We start from the raw sequence: 19,287 nt of genomic DNA, 5'->3' as shown, positions 1-19,287 counted from the left end.
AGTACCGATGATGAGAGTTCCTCTCTTTCTGCAGCAGAACCCTCCAAATATAGTCGAGAAAACAAAATGGATTCAGGCTGGATATAAATGTTATTTTCATCACCCTCTGATTTGTTGATTACTTTCATGATTAATCAATTAATTGTTTATTGTATAAAATGTAACAAATGAGTGAAAAAATAACCACCACATGTTTCCAAACATTTTCAGTTCTGCTCAAATCCAGAGTGACATCTTTTGATGTCTTCTTTTTCCTGACCAACACTCCAAAACCCCAAAATATTAAATTTAACAGAGCATTTTTGCTTGATAAGTTACTAAAAATAATTAATTGATTATCAAATTTGTTGCCGATTTATTTTCTGTCAAACGAATAATCCTTACAGCTCTAAAAATGACAATCACAAGTGTCCAGAAACCAATATAGTAATAATATTCATATTACTTGTTTTGTCCTTCTAACAGTCCAAAACATACAAAAATATTTAATTTATAATGATTTAAAGCAAAAAAGTAGAGAAAAACAACAAATCCTCACACTTGAGAAGCTAAAACCAGAGAGTGTTTGGCAATCAATAAACGATCAGCTGTTTCAGAATAAAGAGATATAGATAGATTGCTTTGCATTCAGAATGTGACAAAAAAAATGAAGTGAGCAAATAAATATGCATAAAGGAGCTGCAGTGAGGGATACACGCAACATTTGAGGCATTTATTGATGATTTAAAGTGATATTGAACAGGTGTGACGTCTTCATGTTGACATGTGCTCTCATATATATTAAGTTGATCTTGTCCTTTCAGCCAAAAGGTCAGGGACGGTACTACGTATCACATCTCACTCCAAACTTCACTATGGGCTGAATAAATATGGCAGACAGAAAGAAAAGCAGAGGCAGAGGCAGAGAGAGAGAGAGAGGCCCGTGACTGGTAGATGTGTGGCCATGCTCAGAGGGGCATTGTTGGAGTTATGAGAGGACAATGCACTGCCCCCGCCCTGAATACTCGCCATACCAGCTGACCAGCCATTACCGACACTGCGGCTACCCTGTTACAATTCCTGCTGCTCTCTCCCTCTCTCACACACACACACACACACACACACACACACACACACACACACACACACACACACACACACACACACACACACTGCATCCCACCCAGTCTCCATCGTAAGTTTAAACAAGGCAAAACCATACTTTGTGTATAACAGTGGACAGAGGAGAGAGACCAGGTGGGAGGCCAGCAGCGCCTGACAAAAGGCTTAAGTCAAGGCATGCATGGGCACACATGTTGTCTCGCCTCTGTGTGTGTGTGTGTGTGTGTGTGTGTGCACATGCGTGTGATTTACAGCAAGTTAAGTTTAGCCACTAGCACCTATCTGTTCCTTCAGCAATAATGTTTCTCTTCCAGCCACCCAGAGAGCACCAACTCACACATCGCACCTTCTTATTATTTCAGGATCCTTGACAAAAGTCCTGAAAGTGGAGGGTGTGAACAGGAGAGGGGGGAAGGGGGGGGGGGTTCATGTTGTTTGAAAGGTGGACGTTAAGTCAAAGTGCCAGTACTACAGTGCAAAAATACTTCATCACAAGTACAAGCTATTTAATGCTGAAGTAAAAGTGCAGAAGTAGTATCAGCAAAGTGTACTTAGAGTGTCAAAAGGGAAAGTTGATTTGTCAATTAACAAGTAAAAATTTGATTTCATACGAATAAAATATAAGATTAAACCAGTGGTTCCTGATCGCTTGTCATATTTTAGATATTTATGACACCAAACTTCTCAGAGGGTTGAATTTAAATTACTTTTGGAGGCCCAAATAGGTAAACATATGCAATACTTCAGAATAGAAGCACAAATCAGGAATAAATCCGCACAAAAATGAATATCTCTTCTTATTTCCTCTCCCACTAGTCATGTCACGACCCCTCAGATTTATCTAGTGACCCTTTGGAGGGGCCCGACCCCTAACTAAACTATCTAACTAAATAAAGTTAAACTAGCTCCACCTTGACCAGCTACAACAATTTGCTGCTTGTACATTGATGCATCAATATCAACAATCAAATAATGTAATATACAACCAAATCCAATATAATTTGTCAGTAGAACCAGTACTTTTACTTTTGATATAATTTGCTAATGATAATTTTTTACTTTAGCAGGATTTTGAATGCAGGACTTTAACTTGTATTTCTAAATTGTTGTATTAGTACTTTTACCCAAGTAGAGGATAGTGATATTTGCTTCTTTTGTATCAGAAGTAGAGGCTAAAGTCGCATGAAATGGAAGTACTCAAGTACAAATACGTCAAAATTGATGTTCAGTACATGAGGGCACCTGGAAACACACACATACACACGCGCACACACACACACACACACACACACACACACACACACACACACACACACACACACACACACTTCACAGGACAAGTGATGCACAGTAACAAGTGTGAATACATATGTGGAGCTGTTATATTGTTATACTGTGGGTGTATGGTGTGTGTGTGTGTGTGTGTGTGTGTGTGTGTGTGTGTGTGTGTGTGTGTGTATGTGTGCGCGCGAGAGAGAGGCGGGGGCTCTGTGGGGACGAGCACGAGCCTCCTCCCCTGAGATAGCGGCGACGCGCGGCGCGCTCTTGACATCCCACTCGTGCTGCTGCTGTACTGTAATCATATGATAGGGAGTCGATACCCGCTGCAGAATACCGACACACCGGGCGGACACTAGCGGAGCAGCCGGGGCCAGTTGATGGGCGATTGTTTATTTTAGTGCGTGGAGTCCTTTGAAGTGTCGCCTGAAGTCTCAAAAAAGAGCCAAACTCCACTCCAAAAAGGAACTTTTTCAAACTCTGGAGAGAGTTGGACACAGGGGGGGGAGAAAAGAAGGGCACGCAGACGAAACGTTAACCGAAGGACAGTCGGTTTAACCGGAGCTGATATTTGAATTTGATCAGCTAACAGAGAGGCCGGTGGAAACCCCTGGGGTCCTCGCATCGCTTGTGTCGGAGCGCGCGTGTGCGTGTGTGTGTGTGTTTTGGGTGAATTTCCCCACAAGTTTCTCCACTAACGTCAGCTAGGTCACTTTATTGTATAAGCTAAAGCCATGGTCGGAGAGACAGAGGTGAAGGAGAGACCCAAGTCCAACCCGGACTACCTGATGCAGCTGATGAACGACAGGAAGGTGATGAGCTCCCTGCCCAACTTCAGCGGCATCTTTACGCATCTGGAGCGGCTGCTGGATGAAGGTAACTCGGCTTCAGTTCGGGTGTTTTAACCCCCTTCACTGAAGACTCTAAGCACTTGTCAAACAAATGTCATCCCATCAAACACTGAGATATGCTAATGATGAATTATTAACCCACATTGTATATATGTTGCTTTACACTGAATTCCTTCATAGAGATGTGGTTGTAAATTAAAAATGAGCGCGTGAATTGGATGTTTGCTTTACCTCAAGTCACATTTTAATTTTGTTGAGAGCAGCACACACACACACACACAGACACACACACACACACACACACAGTTGGTGATGGGAACAAACAGACAGTTGTTAGTCCAGTGACCTAATGCGCAGGCTTATGTGAATGATGCAGCCCATCCCTGAGCAGGAACGAGAGCGTGTCACTGTGTAAAATATTTGATTTGAGGCTGCTTACATGCTGTCTGTACAACTTATCAATGCACTTCACTTGTTGATATCTTACAATTCTTGCAAGCACTTCAGAAATGACGACAAAAGACTGGCATCAATGCAAAAAAAAAAAAAAAAAAAAGTTTAAAAGTGGCATCTTATTTTTCAAGGGCACGCTTTTTTTTAAATGTCAGTTCCCACAAGTTCCCGAGGCCTGTTGTTGCTACTGTTGTTGCACATCAGGATCACCGAGGTCCTGACTTTGTGCTCTGTGACATGTCTCATGACGCAGCAAGGTTGTTCTTATACCAGACAACCTCTGCAGCCTGACACATGGGTCAACCTCACATCTCTGGTCGTGTTCATGTAGTGTTCATCCCTCACCCACGATAATGTGACACCCTCGGTTAGAATGAAAGGCATTGTACCGTGCTCGTTTTTCAGCCTGGCTGTATCTCCTGCCTGAGTAATGTGGACAAGGGCACAGCACCAACAAAGTTTGTGCCGGGTAATAAGAAAGCCTGCCAGTCACAATACTGTCAGGGTGCATGTTTGTGGCATATTCGGAAACACTCCGGTGGAGTCCGGTCTATATATAATCCAATGACAGGTTGAAGTGTTAAGATAAGGCCTGCTACAGCTTTCCCCCCCCCCCCCCCCCCCCCCCCCCTTTATCTCTATTTCCTTCGACTCTCTTGTTCTTGTTCTTCTTTCACTTCTCAATTCCCTCCCTGTTTTAGCTGAAGTGTGACAAAAGCCCTGCTTGGCTGTGCAGATTTGTTTGTGTGTGTTTTTTTTTTTAATTGTCACTTTTGGTCTGTAACAGGTCAGAGTGGGTTATTAGAGGATCATCATTGTCCCTGTAGCTGTGGCTTTAATTATAGGATCCTACTGTAGTTATTATGGTCAGACTTATCACTCTCAGAGCGGGGAGACATGCCTGTCAGCCTGCTTAGGTCAGATGATATTTGTGCCTCGAGGCAGTTATTCTGCAATGTGTGTGTGGGTGTGTGTGTGAGAGTTGAAGCCGGGTGTCTGTGTGTATGTGTTGCATATATTTGTGTAGTGCAGTAGTCAGTTATTATTGTGCTAGCGTGTCATTACAAAGGCATCAAAGGCTAACGTCGGCCATTGAGACAACACTAAACAAGCAGACAGGCAGACAAACATAGTCTCACTTATGTTGGTGCTTCTGCACCAAACCTAAGACAAGAACTTGATCGTTTAAGTCATTTTGCAGCTTTTCTGTGGTTTATATCATTCATTTGAAGATGTCAAAAACTCTGGAAAAACTTTATATGCCAGAAGATGTATCAGTTAATCAAGACAATGGTGTGTAAATAATCACTAGTTGCAGTCTTCTTGCTTTTTAAAAATTTAGATTTTTGTGGTTGTTGAATAACTGTCCTGTACTAGAACTTCATAAAAACTGGTGGGTAAAGTAGGTCACTTTGACCCCCACTGACATGTATGTTTTTCCTTGTGTTATTTACAGACTGAAGTGGGGAGCAGTGTGCGTGTGTGTGTGTGTGTGCGTGTGTGTGTGTGTGTGTGTGTGTTAAACACAGTTGGAGAAAGAAATAGAAAGACAGAAATTGTCAGTAATAGAGGAGGCCTGATTGCAAAGCAGTCAGTGGTTAGATACTACATTGTGGTGCAGAATGCTTGTGACCGTCTCCCTGCCTCCCTGTCTATCTGTCTTAATTGTCTGTCTGCTGTCACACTCAGAGCCTCCCGTAATCCTGGTGACCGTGACTCATCGTTCTAAGAAATAGACGGTCTGAAGAAACGTGACACTTGCGGTTGCTCCTCGACACTTTCACGGACACCTTCGGTTAAACTTTGCTCCCTCTTTCTGTCTCTGTCTCCCAGAAATCGGCAGGGTACGCAAGGACATGTACAACGACACAGTGAACGGTGGCATGTTCAACGGGCGGGACATGGAGGAGCTTCCCGAAGCTGTCGGCCCCGTCGCTCAGCTGCAGGAGAAGCTCTACGTGCCTGTCAAAGAGTACCCCGACGTGAGTGGACGAATCCATGACATTTGACCTTTCAGAAGCGTTTCTGTTTACTTTGTCCGGTGACTTTATCTCCTCGTGGTTACAGAGGGGCGGCCAGAGGGTCAGTGAGGCTTTTAATCATAGCTTTACATTTTATCTACAAGCTGATTTCATTCTGAGATCATCTGTGCTCACACCCAATGATGTAATCGAGACTTGATTGATAATAAACCCTGGCCAGTGTTTCCAATAAGATAAAAATTCATAATTTACAGTAATATTTTAAGATTCAGATTTGTTTTTCTCAAAAAGGCAATATTCCCTTACTTCCTGATTACGTACGATTACACCATAAATATTTACACCACTCTTAAAAAGGTGGATGAAGTCTTTCCCCCAAATATAAAGACAAGTGCACGGCAGTCAGTGAAGGGACCAGTACGCCGCTGCTCCCGCCAAGTACAGTTAAGCACTTCGATATGAGTTGCGTTGATCCTCATGCTCACATGATTTACCCCACGCATCAGCTCGCCAATCACCGAATACAATGACAGGCTGTCCTCACTCACATGACAGGAGGCTAACAGGAGACACACACACACACACACACACTGGAAAACGGTTGAGATCAGGGTTAAATTTAGAGAGAGGTTCCTCTATCTGGATTTGCGGCCATGTCTCGGAGAGACTCTGGGGTCGCCCCTGAGCCCGGAGCGAATATGTTGCAACTGAAGATAACATTAGGTCAAATAAAGTGAAGTTAGAAAAGTAGGAAGAGGCTGGACAAATGCTATGAGAGACAAATGCTATGAGAGACAGAGGGACAGTGGCAAGGAAACAATCGCACACACACACTCACTCACAGAGGGGCAGCTGTCTAGTTAATCACTCAGTCTTAGTGACAGATAAGGTTAAGAGAACGGCGCTGTCCTGTTATGCCACCAGCACCAGCCAGCACCCGTATAATGAGCTATTTTTGTCTCTCTGAGTAACACATCACAGATGCACAAACACTGACACGCAGCACATGCAAATACACACACATTGTAAAAAAGACAGTCTGAGAATGTGATGTGAAATGTGTCTGTCTTCCTTCAGGCCTGTTTTTTTTTTACTATCATGTGTGTTTTTTTTCTTGCTCTTTTGCGTAGTTTAACTTTGTAGGGAGGATCCTGGGCCCACGTGGACTGACGGCCAAACAACTGGAGGCAGAGACCGGATGCAAGATTATGGTGCGAGGAAAGGGGTCCATGAGAGACAAGAAGAAGGTAAAAAAAACACTCACAAAAACGCACAAGACACACGCCTTCATTGTCATCTGTATGGCTCTGTTACAGGCCGTGAGAATTATTTTGCATACGCACATCGCATTTATTTTCACGATTAGTTTGCAATTCTTGAGAGTTAAAAGAGAAGATTGATACAAACTTTTATGTTTGTATGCTAAATATGAAGCTGCAGCCATGAGTTAGCTTAGCTTAGCACAAACATGGAATCTGGGGGAAACAGCTAGCCCGGCTCTGTCCGAAATCCTCAAAGTCTTGTTTTAGGTTAAAGAAATAATCCCACACATAACCACGGTTAAAACACAACATGTCATTTTTACACTGCAGTTTTTTGAACGAGCGAGATAACGAGTTAAATCTGTGCTCCTTAGAGGTGCCGGCAGGCGGATTTTGTTACCTTCAGACCGCGAAGACGAAAGCGAATAAGCATATTTCACAAAATGTCAAACTATTCCTTTAAATAGCTTTTTTTTACTTTCAGCCATTGGTTTCCATTCATATTAGCATGGTCTAAAAAGTCGGGTTGCTCCGTCATGCTGAACATTATGTGTACTTTCAATACTGTCGAAGTTACTTTCTTGGAGTGCCTCACATTGATTAGGACATGATGTTAGGATGCACATTTGAGAGGACTTTCAGCAGCTTTGGAATAAATAGATTCCAATAGCAGCCTGCAGACTGAGAAAGATAAACATTAGAAATGTAAAATATTCATGATTTGCTTTGGAAAATGTTTAGTAGTGAAATGGAGTCTATGTGAGTGAAACATGCAAGACTCTTTTAGCTTGTGGTCCTTAATTTACCAAAAACACAGATCTTCTCTCTCTCTCTCTCTCTCTCTCTCTCTCTCTCTCTCTCTCTCTCTCTCTCTCTCTCTCTTCTCTTTCTCTCTCTCTGCCCGCCCGTCCATCCGCCCTCATTCCTATCCAGCCATTCATCCCTCCCAACATCTGTCTGTCTGTCTTTCTATCCATCTATCTGTGTATCCATCCATCCAACCAACCCTTCTCTCGAAATTAGTTTTTGGATGTCAGTTTTTCTGTCCTGGTGTTCGGTCCATCTGTTCCCCCTTCCTCTCCCATGGTGTCTGCTGTTGGACGGAGTCGGCACAAGCTTTCCAAACGGCAGGTGGAGCAAGTCCAGCATTCCTCCCCCTCCCCTTGTTTCTCTCTCTCCAGAACATTCCCAACCCCGCACGCCCCTCAGAGAAAGAGAGAGACGCACAGACACACACAGAGACAGAGAGGAAGGAAAACAGAGACACAGTGGGAGGCAACGGGGGAGAAGGGAGAAAGATGTTGACTTTTGGTGTTTTTCAAAATGATACATCTCACTTGACAAAACATCCACAGAGGATAGAATGTCCCAGCTCGCAATACTGAGTTAAAAGACTTCATGATTTCGGTTTTAACTTGGGCTACGACTAACGAGTTTTGGGAAATATGTGTATTTGCCTTCCGCCGAGAGTTATATGAGAAGATTGACAACACTTTCATTCTTCCTTTCTGCAATCAGGAGGAGATGCTTAGCTTAGCTTAGCATAAAGACTGGAAACAAGGGGGGGAAACAGCTGGTCTGGCTACAAAGTCACTCCGCCTTGCCAAGAAATAGTTCCAGCGCATAAAGGTCAGGTTATGGTCAAACAGAGATAGTTCTTACGGCGTAATGTTCAACCACAATGGCAATTAAAGTGTTTATAGTTGTTGTGAACGACCTCACCCGAAGGTGGAGTGAAAGGCCTGCTGTCAATGAGATGTAATATCGTTAAAATATGGGGATAACTCTGCACAATTACAGTCTGTCATGGAAAACATGCACAGCGTTGCACTTGTTTGTACACATAAATAGTGACAGAAATAGTTGTATAATTTAAAAAAAAAAGAGAGATTTGGAGCAAAATTGAAACCCAGCTCACCTCAGCGGAGCCAATCACAGCATGCAGTGGGTGTGAATATCGAATTATCGGTATCAGAAAGTGATTGGACCCAGCTCCGCCTACTCTGACGTTGGAAAGGTGTGAGGGAGTGGGTTTCTGAAGCTATTCGACCATCTGACAAAGAGTTCTGTAAAAACATACAGGCTGCTGAACCCCCTAGAAAACCACAACAGGTTTAACAGATTAAACAAACAAAATATACTTTCCTAATTAGTGAGCTTTAGAGATGCTAGTGGGTGGATTTTGTAACCATTGGACCAAACAAAGTGAGCTGTTTCCAGTCTTTATGCTCAGCTTCCTCATATTCATAGCATATAGATATGAGAGTGGTACTGATATTCTCCTTTAACTCTCAGCAACAAAACAAATAAACATATGTCCCAAAATGTCCAGTTTTTCCTTTGAGCACAGCGGTGCTTTGAGCTAATTGCTAACGTCAGCAATGCTAACATGCTGATGTTTAGCAGGTAATGTTTACATGGAAAGCATCTTACTTTAGCGAATTAGCATGCTAACATTTACTAATTATCACTGAACACAATAAAGCTAAGGCCATTTGTTTTGCAGCTATTTAATTATAAATGAAAGTAGTGGACAGATTTCAATTTTGATCCAGTTCAGGATCACCAGAGTTATGAAGATTCATCCTCTGAGAACCATGAACATGTAATCAAAATTTCACAAAAATCCATTTAATAATTAGCAGTTATTTCAGTCTGGACCGAAGTAGTAGAATGACCGACAGACAACGTCATTCCTAGAGCCTAAAACTAATAACTAATGTATCACATAAGCCCAAACAGACTTTCTTCAAATTCTTTATTTGTCTGATGAACTTGCAAAAGAAACAAAATATTGCAATAATCTGATAAGCAGCGGATCCAGCTTGGGTTTGGTATTTTTTTCTAACTATTTGGAACACAAAGTTATCCAAACCTTCAGGAGACCAACAAACACGACCAGCAACAGGGCCCATAATCTGGTATTTTTACCTACGAAATGATTATTATTGTTATTTAATCAACATCAGAATATTTAATTGATTTTTTTGACATGGACAATGCACAGATTATTTAGCTGTACCAGAGTTAGCTATACTGATTTACATCTTCAGGACAAGAAACAGATAAAAAAAATCTCTGTTAAGAAAATGAACACTGTAAAAACACAAAGTATATTCACTATACAACAAGAACATTAAGGAAGCACAACAGCAACCACCAGATTTTACAACATTAAGTCACATCGTGTGTTTGTGTTCAGGCCTAAATTTAAAATAGTACGGCTGCAGCACTGTCTTATTAATTTGGTACTGAGCTCCAACAGTTTATCAATGAATGGACCATATGTTCGGCACTAGTTTTGATTAAGTGTCAGCGAGAGATTAGAAGGGAATAGATAAGATTTAAAAAAGTGAAGAATGGTGTGATTTGGGGGAGTGCCTTCAATGAAATGCAACTCCAAACTTGTGTAACCACCGAAGAGCAAAATGGTTATTTCGTGAGTTTGATAACGAACAAAGCTGCATTGCACGACCTTGAGCCTCGAGAGTGTGTGTGTGTGTGTGTGTGTGTGTGTGTGTGTGTAGTTTGAGGCCGATCCAAGAGCCGAGCCAAACAAGAAGAATAGTGAAATCCTGTTCCCTCTGTGCCGGTAATGGACCGAGCTTGTGTGGCGCATTCAAACAGAGCTTTTAAAATGTTTTTCAGGAGGAGATGAACCGAGGGAAGCCCAACTGGGAGCACCTCAGCGAGGACCTCCACGTCCTGATCACAGTGGAGGACACACACAACCGGGCCAAGATCAAACTCCAGCGGGCCATCAACGAGGTCAAGAAACTTCTCGTGCCAGCTGTGAGTATCAGTCCGTAAACCCCTTTGGACGGCAAATATTATGGTCTGGACTGACGGAAAAACTGCGTGTGACTGGATGAGAGTTCACTGTGTTGGTATGCATGGAAGGGGGGAAGGGGATTGTCAGTCCAAAAAACTGTGTGTTTGTGTCTTTTCTGTGTTTTTTGTGTGTCTCTGTGTGTATGAGAGAGTATGTGTAAGGGGTTAGGGTAATTAGGGAACACGTATAAAGGGGTTTCCATGGTAACCCCGGGTTGTTTGAAAGGCTGAGGGAATGAATGGAGAGTCTGTTCACTTGTTCTCCCCACTCCATCACTCCTTTCACTCGTTCACAACTCACTTCATTCCCAACTACTGGCTACAGTATTCCTTTTTTCGCCCTGTTTTTTTTTTTTTTTGTTGTCCGCACAAGGGGACGTTTTGATTGCACTCCTCAACATTTCTCACATTCTCCAGCCCACCTACATCCCCCCCCCCCCCCCCCCCCACAGACATACATACATGCATAAACGTGCACAAACATGACGACAAGAAACACACTGCACATAGATATACACACACGCACGCACACACACACGCATGCTCTAAAACATCCTGTTTTACACAGAAACACAAAAGCACATATTTTGAAAATCACAAGGCTCCTTCCTTTTTTTTTTTCTTCTGCATTATTTGCAACAATAGAAACAGACTGAAAAGACCAGCAGGGGGATTTCTATTGCAGCAATCAGCCGTCACTTCCACTCTAATCACAGCACGGTATCGGCAAACCCTCGAAGTTTAAGGATGTAAGAAGTGTCTGCAGGCAATCAGGAGCTGAGCACCTGTTCACTTCCGTTTGTAAATCCGTGTGTGTGGAGGGTTAAGTTAATGATATGTGTTGGTTTAACCCAGCCGACCTGGCTTTTCGACTGTAAATCAGTCAAGCTTTTCACCGAGCTGTAACCGGAGCTAAGAAGTTAAATGTGTCCTGTATGGTGGAGCGGCTGTGTACAAAGTCTGGTCATCTTTGTTTCAGTCTATGTTATTATTAAGGGTGTGAATCTCTCCGTATCTCACAATTCCATTAAAAAATCAGTTCTCGATTCAGTACGTAGGAATGCTAATTTCAGGATGTGCGCCAGTCTTCTGTGCGCTAATGATGGCATGAAAGCAGAGTTAAGTGTGTATAAGATTATGTTTTTATATTTGAAAAACTTATATCAACTGATTGCAATCATGTAAACACACACCTAAGACAAAAAAAGCAACATTTATTCATGCTAAACTTGCACAAATAAAAATGTTTAATTTCTATCAATATCTTATTGACTTTAAGAATAACAATTCAAGTGCTACAAAAACTAAAAATGCTGCCTGTTACATAAATAAAATTGGTAGGCCAACTTCAAAAGATAATTCTACTCAAAATAACACTTTAAAACTATGTTTTGAGGGATTTTCCAACAAATCACAGAATAATCCTTTGACACAACTTTGACTTGGTGTGTAGAATAACTGTCCATCAGCAGCAATATCTGCGTTTGTTTATAGAAACAGTGGAGGTTCCTAATCAATTCGAAATATAAGAATAAGGGAATCGTGATTTTTGCAAACAAAAAACAATTCCCTCTCGCATCATAATTAGTGTCCGCATACTGTAACATTTGCTGACTTTTTGACGCCCACAAAAGTTAATTCATTCACTTGTCGAATGGCAGTCCTGGCTAAGTGAGCTGATTGTGCTGCTCTGCTCTGTAGGCTGAGGGGGAGGACAACCTGAAGAAAATGCAGTTGATGGAGCTGGCCATTCTCAATGGGACCTACAGAGACGCCAATGTCAAGACGCGTAAGGATGACATCATAGTTAACTTGTGGAGGAGGGTTGGTGGGTGACAAAGGAGGGGTCTCGGTACAGGAGTCCACTGTATATATGAACAATGCCTCTGTTCCTCCTGTTAAATAGACTGTTTGTCCTCTCCTCTTCTCCCCTGTCTATTGTTTGTGTGTGCCTGCTTGTGGGTGTGCGCATACTTGCGTTATTGTATGTTCGTGTGCCGCACAGTCACCGCCGGCTTCCCACTCGGGACACCTCAGGCGCCTCGGCTCATCACAGGCCCGACGCCCATCCTGCCTCCTTCCCTGCGCAACACCGCCCCCGTCAACACGCAGACCATCATGCCTCTGATTCGTCAGATCCAGAGCTCCGCCCTCATGCAGGGAGGCAATCCGCACCAGACGCTGATGCAGCAAGGGCCCGAATCTGGAATCATCTACACGCCCTACGAGTATCCGTACACACTCACGCCCTCCATATTGGAATACCCGATTGACTCAACTGGAGTTTTAGGTATTTGGAGATCAAACGCTCATCAGTTCTTATAGAGTCAATGATGTATTATGAGAACTGGATAGCGGACTCCAATGAAAGTTGCTCAGCAATCTCGTACGTCAAAAATCCTCTTTGTTAGTCTCTGTCGCCGCCCACTTGTCCCATAGACGACAACTTTAGACGACAAATTGCTTTTTGCGCCACAACTGCACAACAGTTCTGCACTTGAACATGGCTTATACAGTACCTGCGTCTATGAGGGTGTGTTACGTTGACTCTTTTAACTCGTTAACTCTTCATTTATGCAGTCATGCTATCAATTGACTCGACTCAACGGTCTATATACACAAAGGTCTGGTAATGACAAATTTCAGAGCTGAATTTCATCCGTTGCTAACTGTTAGCTTGCGAGGCTAAAGCCACACGTTGGCTTTCCTTTTGTAAATGATCTCTTTTATACGAGAGTAGAGTAGTTAACACAGTCACATACAAGCTCACCCACAATTAATTTACACAATGAACATATTGCACTACAGGACAGGACCCTGAGAGACATGAAAGACGAGAAGTGTGCATTTGTGCTTGAAAAACATGACGTGCATGCACGCGGAGGACAGTTACTGACTGAGAACAAAACTGGGAAATTACTTTGCAAGGTGCTTTTGAAATCTTAACAGCCAGAACGCGATCAAAAACCTGACGTTTTCTGTTATTGACGGGTTAGGAAGCAGAACCGCACGATTTCTTTTCTGCTGCATTACCACGGTTCTCTACTGGGACAAATTGGCATCCATATCCAGCTCTTGTAATACATCCGCAACATATATAGAAGAATGCTGAAGCTCATTGCTGGGCTAACAGTCCCTTCTTCCTGTGTTTTTGCAGGTATGGCTTTCCCAACCAAAGGCTAAGCGATAGCAACCCTTCCTAGCACACACACGGACTGGCTTGCAGAGACCCCCCACCCCACCCCCCAACACATACTTATCCCACAGAGCAAACACTCAAAGTTTGCTCATACTTTAGGATGACAGATTCCTCGACAGTCATTCTGTCGTCAAGTGTCCATTCCTGTTCATTTCCTCTTTGTATTAGCAGACTAGTGTTGTGGTGTGACAGCTATTTAACTTCTTTTAATAGTTCAGCTTCTGCTTGTAATTTTAACACATTTTAGTGAACCGATAGATATTTTAGCGCCGCTGTTTGTGATTTAATATATGTTAAAGCTTATTTTAATCACAGAGCTATAGAGTGACTTTGCTTACAGCCGATGTTGAATCTACTAGTGAAGCTTAGTGAGAAATTAGTGGTTTGGATTAATATTTTCTTTAGAGAACAGAAGACCACGAAACAACAAGAACTCTGTCTCTTAGAAGTGAGATGTTTTGATTTACTTTCACCCTCAGCCTTGAACACTTTGTAGATTCCTGGTTTCACTGATGTTGGTGCCATGAGCGGACTGTTTGATGTCTTTCTGATGAGTAACCTTCTGTGTTCTGTTTTGGCGATGTCAATGGCTGTTAGCAGGTGCCATGACCACTAAGGTACGACGCTACGACAAGAGAATCCATCCTTACCAAAGGGTAGTGACCCCAGACAGAGGTTAGTTAGCTCACCAGCCACTTTATGTGTATGTGTATGTGTGTGTGTTAGTGTGGGTGCATGCAGACCAATGGACCAATTTCAGTTTACATGCGTCTGTAATACGGCATGCCTTAAAAAACGGGGGGGAAAAAGAAAGAACTGCATCAGACGAAAAAGGTCACACGCTGACACGGCATCGGCGTAAAATGTGAAAGGTATTTGTTGCAGTGAAAGTGAAATAAGTGAGCAGATTGGGAGGAACCATGTGAATGGTGACAGCTGCAGCGGTTATCTTTGCTCGCCTGGTAGATAAACTGGACGGCTTGCAGGCCGGGACCCTCTCAATTAGAATGGATCGCTCCATTCATGTGACTCGATCCTTGTGACTCTGGATTTGAAGTCCTCTCTCTCAGAACCGTTTGTGGGTTTTTTTTCGTTGTTGTTTTTATCTCTTCACTACTACTTTTGACCCGACAAATAACTGTGGGAAATTTTATTTATACCCAACTTCATTCCAGTAGATTTCCACAAATGTTTTTTTTAATTAAATCCTGTGTTGTGCCCAATGACTATATGACACTTAAAGTAACAGTGATTGTCTTTTCTCTGAAGGTCATTCAATTCAATATGATCTTTGGTCTTTACTACTAAAACACAGCGTGTGATAACTACTGAAGTCTGTGTTACAAGCTCTTTTGTATGAAATACTGTTGTTTTGGTCTTATCAGTCGCCCACTGGACTTTATCATTGGGGCTGTTTACATCTTTCATATATTTCCTAGCCAGAGGGGTGCTGTTACCATGTATTTAGCTGCAAAATAAATTTGTATATAGGAATTTTAAGGATTTAAGTGCTTATATGAAGCTTATGGAACAAGATCGCTTTGGAAATACTTGTAGTACTTTTTTTTTAGTTTTTTTTAGTTTGTAAAATTTTATTTTTGTTTTTACGATACGCTTTTTATAGATGAAGTGTCTCCATGTAAACTTCAAACTTTTGTTCAAGGTGTGTAGCTACTACTGTTTTAGTCACCGCGAAAGGTGGCAATGAAGGCAGTGTTTTGCTCTGTCTATTTAAGATGAGGTGACCTTCTGGATTCACAGGCCTCGTGACTGTTTTATGCAATAGAAATGGACTAGCTAGCTACATTATATGTGTGTGTGTGTGTGTATGTGTGTGTATTTGTGTGTGTGCTTGTGTGTGTGTGTGTGTGTGAGAGCGGTGGTGCTCTTGTTGTACACGATGGACAAAAAACACTAAAAGGCAATAAAGATGACTATTGAAAAAAAATCTCTAAAGGAAACCAAAGCCTCTAAATTCTTGTAGTTAGTCTGTCTATTGTTAAATTGTTTCTTAAGTCCCTCTAAAATCACCATCTCTTAACCTCTCATCGCTATCTCTTATGGTGCCTCTTTGCTTAGTCATTAGGTGCTCTTCTAATACTTCATAGCAAATAGATCAAACCATAATCAATAATCAGTTAATCACAACTGTTAATCACCCTGATTTTACGCCTGCTGCTAAACAATAGCTGGACTTGTCAGTAAGTGAAAGTATATCTGAGGCCCAGACACTGTTCTGTGGACATAAAGGTCACTCTCTCACCCACATGAAACCATGCTGTCTCTCTCTCTCTGTCCATGGTTTCACTGTCTGTCTGTGCTAGACGTAGTCCGGCTAGCACGAGTAGTATCACTATAGCAGCGGCCACTCGACAGGAGGGGCATCTCCTAAAGCTTAACCCTGCGGACACCTTCATGAGCGTACGAGAGCATCGCTAACCAGCCATTCCTCGTGTCACCACCCGGTGGTTGATGCGAGTCCTCCTGAATGGTTATGCAGGGCTCATGAAGGTGTTGTGCAGCTCGTAGGTAGCGCCCCTCCTGCTGTGTGACTGCAGTAGATCTGCCTTGTTGTCATCCTGACGCCACTAGCTGACACTAATCTCTCTTCTATCTTTTTTTCTTTTTATGTCCCCTTTTATGTGCCCTTTTTGTTTCCTTTCCACGTCTGTCCGTCTCTGTCTGTCTAACTCTAGCTGCCACGGCAACTAACCCATGACCCCTTGACCTTCTGACCTTTCCGCCCACTGATGACCCGCCCATCTCTGCCCGCTGGCGTTCTCATTGGCCCGCGGCCCCCGTCACTCCCCCAGCTCAGCCAACCAGACCAGCACATTGGGAACATCCCGGCTGCTTCTGTCTAACCAGCCAACCAGACGACAGCGATCATGGGAATAGACCTCAGGACCCCGCCCATCACCAAGTCCTAACCTAAACTTTACCAAACGTGCCTTCCACTCCAAAAGCCCAACGCCAGTCTGAGCATGTTTTACAACCAGTCCAAATCCCCGATCTGTAACAGCTGTTGCATAACCAGTAGACTTAACTGGGGCCAGGCCCGAAACTGGTGAAGAGCTCCTAAACCAATCCCTGTCTGTGCCCAGCTGTCAATCTGAGCTGCCCTCCCCTCAGTCCATGTGATGCAATAATAATGACTCTATTAATAACATGGTAACTATACTGATGATAATGGTACTTATCCAGCACTCCATAAACACTAAAACTAAATGAGATATGTTGATATTTTGAAACATCTTTCCTCTTCGGGCACCTCTTACTTCACTTTTCTGCACACTCTTTCAGGGGAACGGCCATTTTCAGGGCCGACCATTTCAATTAATTTATATGTCAAAGTTGGTGTTGTGATAACGACATATTAACACACTTTCCCTTCACTTGTAACACCAACAGGTGGTGTGATGTGTTGCCAGTGATGTGTTTAAAATGTCACTCGTGTTTCAAAGAGTGTGTTATTTTATGAATCTTTTCCGAGATTTCCAATTCTCCCGTTCACACGTTGGAACAAGGAAAACAAAACAACACAAAAGTGAAAGCAACAGGTGCTCGGTAAGGAAACGAGAACAAACTGGAATCCAAAATGCCAAAGTATCTTTTGAGTTTTTCTTAATAAGTCAAGTTTCCCAATACGGAGTCAACATATGCAGTGTAAATGCCAAGTCTGTACGGTGCAGATCCGCACACACAGAAGGAAGGTTGCACTTCCTTTGTCTAAATCGAGAGGACTTACACAACGATGCCTTTGCCTTTTTCACACTACAGTATTGTATGAGCTTGAACAACAGTGCCTTTATTTATTTGAGAGCAATGGAACAATGTTGCACCTAAATCTTTTGCTACCACATCGTGGGTTTGTGCCCAGCATGAAATTATGTCCTTTTGGGTTTATGCAGATTAATTGTAATCGTCTGCATTTGATGTCTTTACACCCATAACTCTTCTCAATTCAGATTTTAGTGCCAAAAAAGTTGAAAAAAAGTGGGTCATTTGAATTGGAAGTGCTGCGCAGTATTGAAGCTACCGTGTCTGAAATGTATATGTGAGGTTCGGATACCTCGAGAGAACAGTGTTATATTTTATCTATTTTTTGTGTTTGTTTGTTTGATTGTTTTGTTGGAGATGAAGTCGTCCATTTCTTTATTTCTGCATGAGTATCCTCCTATTCAGAAGGTGTGGTACAGTTACACACACACACATACACACAAACCAGCTGATGCCTTGACTTAAGAAAAAAAGAAGAAAAAAAAATCATGGAGCCGTAACATCTGTAACAAGTTTATAATGTATTTTTATATTCTATTTTGTACCTGAAAATAACATTAAATGACCTTTTCAGATAAGAACATTATGCCTTATTACGGAGAGTAATTGGATGAATATAACTATCCTTGGTGTGTCATTAGTAATCAATGTCCTGATATACTGGAGTCTCTGATGTCCTCTGTATTAACTTGAGCCTTTGACATCAACATTGCTTGCCCTCTGTGCCTTTTGTATACTATGAGTGTGACAATTAACAGTGTAGTACAACATTAATATACTCTTCAGTGCCAAGGTTACTAACTGTTACCACTTCTGTGATTATTAACCTCTTTAATGGTATCTGTCTCTGCTTTGGATTCCTTTAAAAAAAAAAAAAAAAATTACATGTGTGTCTAAAAGAAATGAAAAAGAAAGATATGTGTTGAACCATGAACGTTTAACTTTTCAAGTGAGCAGGAATAACTCTTTGTACACTATTAAACTCATAGTTGTAAAACTAACAAACTTTGTTGCTTTTTCTCTGTAGCACTTAATTATGCAAATCAGCTTCCTTTCTGCATACTAATCACCAAACACGCCTAAGACACGGAAGGGGGAAAGAAACCCAAGGAAAGGGCCAAAACATGTTTTTTTCCCACTTCTCCTTTTCTGCGCTCTGTCTCTTGTTCTCTATACTCCCGCTATTTAAGTAGACATTACACACAGCGATGTGTGTAATAAGAGAGAACAAAACACACCCAACTCACCATGGTTTCTCAGAGGCATGCACATGTATAACAGAAAAAAAGGAAGGGGAGGGGGGGGGGGGGGGGATCAGGTTTGGAGGACTAGATGGCTTGGGAATTAAAGGGAAATTGATTGTGCAAGCTCGCCCTCAAACATCTGCAGAGTAAATATTACACAGTCTGTCCCTGAAGTCTGAAAACCCACCAATAATAACCTAGATTTGTCATGGTAACTGCATTTGTGGTAATTAGGCTCCTTTTTGTCTCGGGGTGCAAAAACATTAAAATATAAAGAGGGGTGAGTAAATGTGTGGGTAATTGGAG

At 42.3% G+C, this 19,287-nt stretch overlaps 1 protein-coding gene across 3 annotated transcripts; it reads left to right on the top strand.

Annotated features, from left to right (window-relative positions):
• The first annotated feature begins 2,675 nt into the window (after positions 1–2,675).
• Positions 2,676–18,977, top strand: qki2 (QKI, KH domain containing, RNA binding 2). Of its 3 annotated transcripts, XM_076094029.1 has the most exons (9): positions 2,676–3,255; positions 5,517–5,665; positions 6,796–6,912; positions 10,576–10,719; positions 12,460–12,547; positions 12,764–13,048; positions 13,892–13,915; positions 14,555–14,632; positions 16,654–18,977. In XM_076094029.1, exons 1-9 carry the CDS (start codon positions 3,114–3,116, stop codon positions 16,674–16,676), a joined length of 1,050 nt encoding a protein of 349 aa, XP_075950144.1. In that variant the 5' UTR covers positions 2,676–3,113; the 3' UTR covers positions 16,677–18,977. The 3 variants fall into 3 exon arrangements, with proteins under 3 accessions (XP_075950144.1, XP_075950145.1, XP_075950146.1); XM_076094030.1 differs by lacking the exon at positions 13,892–13,915; XM_076094031.1 differs by lacking the exons at positions 13,892–13,915; positions 16,654–18,977 and having other exon boundaries at positions 13,916–15,905.
• Positions 18,978–19,287: the final 310 nt, after the last annotated feature.

Source organism: Anarhichas minor, unplaced genomic scaffold (genome assembly GCF_050575085.1).
Source record: "Anarhichas minor isolate MPS153535 unplaced genomic scaffold, ASM5057508v1 ptg000017l, whole genome shotgun sequence".
Taxonomy (NCBI): domain Eukaryota; kingdom Metazoa; phylum Chordata; class Actinopteri; order Perciformes; family Anarhichadidae; genus Anarhichas; species Anarhichas minor.
Note: the sequence above shows the minus strand (reverse complement) of the source record. Positions and strands in the feature narration are given on the sequence as shown.